At 46.3% G+C, this 6,815-nt stretch overlaps 1 protein-coding gene across 1 annotated transcript; it reads left to right on the top strand.

The window, feature by feature from the left end:
* The first annotated feature begins 1,802 nt into the window (after positions 1-1,802).
* Positions 1,803-4,391, top strand: WFDC9 (WAP four-disulfide core domain 9). Its single transcript, XM_006091439.3, has 3 exons — positions 1,803-1,887; positions 3,680-3,821; positions 4,352-4,391. Exons 1-3 carry the CDS (start codon positions 1,803-1,805, stop codon positions 4,389-4,391), a joined length of 267 nt encoding a protein of 88 aa, XP_006091501.1.
* The last annotated feature ends 2,424 nt before the right edge of the window (positions 4,392-6,815 follow it).

The following is a 6,815-nucleotide window of genomic DNA, read 5'->3' as shown; positions in this document are numbered from 1 at the left end:
GTGGGTCGGAGCTCCTCTGCTACAGCAAAGGTTTGGGTTCCATTCTGCCAGGGCACCTACTTAGGTTTCGGGTTTGATCCCCGGTTGGGGCTGACTGCTGCTCAGGAAGTGACTGAGGACCATGTGCTCTAGTCATTCGGTGGGGAGCTGGGGTTCCATTGCCAACCTGGCCGACTCTGATCCCCGCTACCCCCGTTCCTACATCAAGGACGACTTCAACTATGGCAGCTGCATGGCCTCCGCCAGCGTACACATCCGCATGGGTAGGTCACCCTCTCTGTGGCTCGCCAGGCGTGGCTGCTGCGCAGTTGCCCCAGAGGTGGATTTCCGAGTTCCCAGGGAGAGCACCCTCCACGCTGGACTCCCAGGGAGAGCGGGGTCGGAGGGAAAGCACTTCGCCTGGAGCAGAGCACCCGTCCTGTGCAGGGCTCGCAGGGTTTGTGTCTCTGATCCAGCCCCCAGCAGCCCCAGCACCAAGGTGGTGGGCCTTCGGGCTGCTGGGTGCTGGGGCTGCTGGTTAGTGTCTCCAATCAAGCCCCCAGCAGCCCCAGCACCAACTCAGGGGCTTGGGGATGCTGGGTGCCAGGCTCCCCTGCATGTTTGTGTCTCCAATCTGGCCCCCAGCAGCCCCAGCACCGAGGTAGCGGGGCTTGGGGCTTCTGGGGCCTGACGGGAGACATAAACACACAGGGCTTCTGTCAAGCTTCGCTGCTCCAGCACTGGAGACCTTAGGCTTCACTGCTTCGCCCGCTTGGAGCCTACATATGCAAATTAACCACCATCGTTGTTGGGTTAATTTGCATACTCTCCTGATTGGCTGGTTGGCGTATTGAAGGTACGGTCAATTTACATGCATGCCTATTATTAGGTAAGATTGCCCAGTGGTAAATGAAACCTAAACACCTTAACGTGACAATTTTCCTTCATCAAACTATGCCAAGAAAGTTGGCAAGGATGTGGGTTCGGAATGGAGTAGGTTGCAGGTCATATACAAGTGTCATAGAGTGGTAGCCCCCCAAACAACCGATCTCTTACAATTTAAGGGATTTTCTCTCTCTCTCTCTATTTTTTCTCTCCACAATCTTCTTTTCTTGCTCTTATCTCTCAAGTCACCTAAATCTAAATTGCTTCAAAGTCAATGAGTCAATGATTCACATGCCTAAATGTGACATTTACACCATGTATGTAGATGAGAGATTTAGGAGTCCCTTGAACAGTTGTTGGCCATCATCTTTTCTCAAGTACTGTAGAGTAACCCACCTAATCACTCACACTGGAATCCTTTTGGTATTCTTTATTTTAGGGTCTTGACTAAATTAGATCATCTGGTTACAAATGCTCTTTTAAAAAATCAGTACACTCACTGTGTTCTATTAATCCAATTTTATAAAAATAATGACTACAAGATGAAGGGATACACATATACTGCTTATCTGTGGGTAGTAGAATTCCTAACGCTTATTCATTTTCTCTTTGTATTTTTTTTGTCTTAGAAATTAAAAAATTTGAATATTTATTGCTTTTTAATGGGAAAAATAGCATTGCATCTAAAAATAATATGGAAAGGAAGCTGTATGTAATGTGAGATGGGAAAGGAGTCAGGGGAAGCCAATGCCTAGCTTGATATGTTGTTAGGTGCCTGAGGGTGCAAAGGAAATTAGGAGAAACAATAACACAATACTCACAAGCACTTTCTCTCTCTTTCCTGTCCTCTTCTCCCTGATTCCTTTTCTACCTCTAGCAGCATTTGGAGAAGACCTGTCTGGTGCCAGAACTTAACCCAAACACACACAGAGACGACCATGAAGCCCCGGGTTCTCCTCCTCATCATGTCCATCTGTGGGGTTGTGATGCTTCTGCCTGTGCTGGGAGGTGTCTGGAACTTAGGTGTGTGATGAGGGAGGAGGGTGTTCTGCCCAGGCCTGGGAAGTCGGCATAAGTGATTCAGGGCCCAGTTTCCAGATTCACCCTTCAAAGGACCAGAACCCTTCTTAAAGCAGAGACATCCAAGAAAGATTAGGTTGGATGTTCCCAATCTGGCATCCCTTTAAGCTCCCTCTCCCAGATCTGAAAACAATATTGGGTATCTGGAAAGGCAATGTAGCTTTTGTCTACATTTCATTAGCTCACAGGAAGTGATATTTTCCAATGTCAGACCACCTTGGGTAGTGGAAACACCAGCACAGAGGTTCCCTCTGAGCCCCTATTTTCAGAATCTCTGTGCCTGATCTGAGTGAGCCTTTGATGAATACCAAAAGGGTAATATTTTAACACATTCATTTAGTTTGAGGGGGAAAATATTTTAGACCAAGAAAAAATAGACAAGAGGAATAGGAGGTCCTTAGTGAGTCAAAGTTTGGGGTCTTTGATAAGAAAATGGGAATAATGGAGGGATGGAGAGGGAAGGTTCTTGACCAGTAAAAGGTATGGAATTTGGGGAGAGGCTTAATGCTTAGCTGGTATCAGCAGGATGGACCTAGAGCAGTGGTTCTCAACCTTCCTAATGCCACGACCCTTTAATACAGTTCCTCATGTTGTGGTGACCCCCAACCATAAAATTATTTTCGTTGCTACTTCATAACTGTAATTTTGCTATTGTTATGAATCGTAATGTAAATATCTGATATGCAGGATGTATTTTCATTGTTACAAATTGAATATAATTAAAGCATAGTGATTAATCACAAAAAAATATGTAATTATATATGTGTTTTCTGATGGTCTTAGATGACCCCTGTGAAAGGGTCGTTTGACCCCAAAAGGGGTGGTGACCCACTGGTTGAGAACTGCTGACCTAGAGCATATTGTGTTCAGTGAAATATGTCAGACAGAGAAAGACAAATGCCATATGATTTCACTTATATGTGAACTCTAAAAACCAAAATAAACAAACAAGCAGACCAGAAACAGACTCAGATACAGAGAATATTTTGGTGTTTGCCAGATGGGAGGAGGGTTGGGGGGAGGGGGGGAGAAGAGGTTGGGGAAAAAAGATAAAGAGATTAAGAAGTGCAAATTGGTATTTACAGAATAGTCACATCCTATATATTAAAGAGCTAATATGCTAATTAGATCAAACAGCAGAACAACCTTCCGGACAAAGCCGGGGCTGCAAGGGCCAGCCGAGGCGGGTGGGGCTGCGAGGGCCGAGTCCCTTGCACAAATTTCGTGTATCGGGCCTCTAGTAGGAATATAAAGTACAGTATAGGGAATACAGTGAAAAATAAAAGTAAACAAAAAGAGAGAACAGAAGAGGGCAAAGGCAGGTTCCTAGTCTCTTCCAGCTCAGTTTTCCATTCTGCACATTTCCATTGTGGAAATTGGAGCCAGAGGACATTGCAGGTCCTGAAACCTAAGGGTATATAGAATAGATTTGGTGAGGTGGTGTCAGACATGGGGAGGGTGTCCTAGAGCCTATTGTTAGGGAGCTGGGAGAGGGCTTGAAGGCCTGCAATGCTATGGGGACACCTGGAAAGATGGAAGTCACATCATGCAAAGATAATCTCTTCTAAAAAGACACTGGCTAGCATTCAAGGGAGGGATTTTCTTGTAAGGCAGAGAAATACTTTCTGGCTTGGAGCTCAGGTTCCAGACTTTAGAGATTGTTAAGCTTGAGAAGGGTTTCTTCACCAAATTGTGAACGAATAGACCCTGTCAAATCCTATCATCTTGCTTTCAGCTGAAATAAAAGAAATTCAGCAGTGCTGGGTACAGCCTCCGTTACATTTTTGCAGCGTAAGATGCACTAGGGTACACGGATGTTTAAAACCAAATTATACATGCTGCTGGACCTTCTGTGGAAACATCTGCTTGAACAATCAGTGAGTTGGTTGTGCGGGGAGGGGAATGGTGGGCCTGGGTGTGCTTCCTCACTCCCATTCAGAAGATGTGACCTGGAACAGAAGACTGCAGTCACCCAAATCCTTGGTCAAAGAGACAGGCAGCACAAGGCAATGCCCTCAGATCTCCATACCTAGGCTGCCACTCACTGCAAAGTAAACCAAATTACCAACATGGGGGCCTCTACTCTTTTTTTCACTTTCATTAAGTTCCCCAGAAACATCATCCTTCGGTATGTTTAATCCTACCTTTGTCCAAGGCCCCAGTTATTGCTGCCTTAGTCGGGCCTCTCAATGGCCCCTTGTCTCAGCCAGGCCCAAGGAGACCCTGGTCTCCAGTTCTGCACTCAATTGACAAACCTCTTGGGTAAGTTTGCTTAAAAGTGGGTAATTCCTGATCTTACAGAAACAATGTCTGTTCCCATTAACGGGGACCAAGGGTGTTATTAAGGTTGGGAATGAATGTCCACTGGGGTTCCATGAATTTTTACCACTTAACTTTTCTCTTCCAGGGAACCCTATAAAACACTGTTAAAGAAATCCAATGTTTGAGCTGGCTCCTCACGAGTGGGGCAGGAGGATGCCTCCAAGGTCTGAGAAGAGTGCAGCCTGGCTCCCTGTTGCAATACCCATGGGCTCCTCTCTGTTCTTTCCTTGACCTCTCTATCCTGAGAAGGCTCAAGTCTTTGCCAAATAAACCGTTATACCCACCTGAGGGCTCTGCTTTCTTTTGTACTCCATCCATGTGACCCAATTTCTCTTATTATAACCCCCAATGGTCCCATCAGTTGTTCTGTCCCATCATGGGCATGGGCAGCCAACTCTACATTCAGTTAGACCTAGGTATTAGGCAAGTAAGCCCATGGCTTTAGCAAAAACACAGATATTTATAAAAATCTCATGGGGTTGACACAGGAAGTTTATCTCATTCACTATACGTTTCCCTAAGAATGGTCAGTAAACAGCCACATGCACCATTATTCAAGAACACTGGCTCCATCTATCTATAGCTCCACCACCTCTCCCAGGGCCTCCTCTGTATCCGGCCAGCAGAGGGGAGAAGAAAGGTAGCATGGAGGCTCAAACAGAAGGTTTTTAAGGTCCAGGTCTGCAAGTGGAGTTCATTATTTCTATCCACATTCTGTTTGCCATAATGTAGTCATATGGTCCCACTTATTTGCAAAGGAGACTGAGAAATATTGCTTACCTATATGCCCAAGAACAACAGAAAGGAGAATTGGGGGAACACATGGCAGTCTCTGAGCCAGACTCCTTAACCAAGGTCTAAGACCCTGGGCTCTGCATCCCTCTGTCCAATTGCACAAGCACCCCTCCCTCCCTGGGTGAGAAGCTGGCATCTGTCATTAGAGAAAGTGTTTAATTCCTCAGAGTGGGTACCCTGAGCTTCCAGAATCGCAGTACCCTACGATTCCTGCCAGGTCAGTTCTGTCTTCTGGGCAGTTTTACCTGGGTAATATTACTCTTGAGATTTCAGGCAATGCAAGGCAGGCCTTCCTGCCCATATTCTTCCCCAAACTGTGACTGTTCTGGAAACTCGATTTCAGGACTTGTGTTTTCTGAGCTCAAATTCTTTGGGGGAGACTTTATAGTGACTGGTTTGTTAGGGGGGTGGGAGCTGGATCTTTTCTCAAAGAACCAAAGGGTCACCCAGATCACTGAGCAAGGAGAGGGAGAAGAGAAATCAATGGAGTGTGTCCTGGGGCCTTGAAGGTGCCAATAACAGTAAAAAAAAAAAACAAAAACAAAAAAAAACAAAACCTCACATACCTCTCCTTCTGGGAGATGATGCTCGTGTATTTTTTCCTCAGTTTTATCAGCTGCTCGTGTATGTTTTTCTCGGTTTTATCAAAGTTGAAATTGAAACACTGCATGAGAGTTTCCATGGTGGAGGAGTGTGCAACAAAATGCCAATTATAGTTGGAATGTCCAATTGGTCATCATTGCAGTGCCGTCTGTGGAAATGTCTGCATGTGTCTCCAAGAAAGGGGTAGGTTCTAGGAAGCATCTTTCCCTCATCACGAGGTTCTGGAGGACTGTGGACTCCCAAACTTTGGGGACAAGGGTGGCAGGAGACTATGCCTCCTCAGTCCCAGTATCCAATCCAACCTGGTGACCCTTGCCTCTTCATCCTAGCCCCAGGGTTCCCACTCTCCACTTGCAGGCCTACCTGATTTATCCAAACCCCAGGATGTGTAATGTGTTTCCCCCACATCTCGCGTGGTTCAGGGTTCAGGATCTGGAAGAGGGGCCGCTCACAAATGAAAAAGAGGAGGCAGGAAACAATTTGGAAATTGGGGGGCCAGGCGAGAGCCCATCCCAAGAGGACAGACTCCACTGGTGCTCAGGCCTCGCCATCCTTTTATTGAGTTTGGGATACACCCACAACCCTTACACAGGCAAGTTCCAGTAACAGGCAGGCTATCTTATCAGTAAGGATTTACATGACTATCTGGTGGGGAGGTTGCTTCAGCTACCATTGTCTGGACTAAACAGTGGGTGCATAGCACTGACCTCTGCCAGGGCTGCAAGGGTCACCAGCTTCCGGGCTCCTTGTCCACACCTCTCAGCTAGAGAAGACAATAAGCGGCTTCCCACATTCTGGTACAGCTCTGGAACTGTCTGCTGCCCCCTCTCCTCTTTTACCTGAGAGGATAACCCCTGCCTCCCCCTACAGATCTCTTTCCTTCTGGCCTTTAGAGGCTTGATCTCCTTAGCCAAGACTCCTGGCTCTATCTCTTTTTGTTTATTGACTAAAATCCTGTGGGAAACTGCTTATCTGTAGATGTTCTTAAAGCTATAGAAAGCATTGTCCCTTGGTGCAGCCTTTCTCCTCTTATCTCAGGCGGTAGTCCTAGCAGATTCCCACAAGCTGATGCTACTTTTAACTAATCCTTGGAAGTGCAACCTTCCTTAAAGGTGACATTACTGCTGGTCTTGAATTGAAAGAAAATGCCA

Source organism: Myotis lucifugus, unplaced genomic scaffold, assembly GCF_000147115.1.
Source record: "Myotis lucifugus unplaced genomic scaffold, Myoluc2.0 scaffold_90, whole genome shotgun sequence".
NCBI lineage: Eukaryota > Metazoa > Chordata > Mammalia > Chiroptera > Vespertilionidae > Myotis > Myotis lucifugus.
Note: the sequence above shows the minus strand (reverse complement) of the source record. Positions and strands in the feature narration are given on the sequence as shown.

What these genes read in the sequence shown, in the direction of transcription:
- WFDC9 (XM_006091439.3), top strand. Translation starts at nt 1,803, where the DNA reads ATGAAGCCCCGGGTTCTCCTCCTCATCATGTCCATCTGTGGGGTTGTG. An exon ending in GGGAGGTGTCTGGAACTTAG is followed by an intron (nt 1,888 to 3,679) that starts GTGTGTGATGAG and finishes TCTTGCTTTCAG; the next exon opens with CTGAAATAAAAGAAATTCAG. An exon ending in AACATCTGCTTGAACAATCA is followed by an intron (nt 3,822 to 4,351) that starts GTGAGTTGGTTG and finishes TTTCTCTTCCAG; the next exon opens with GGAACCCTATAAAACACTGT.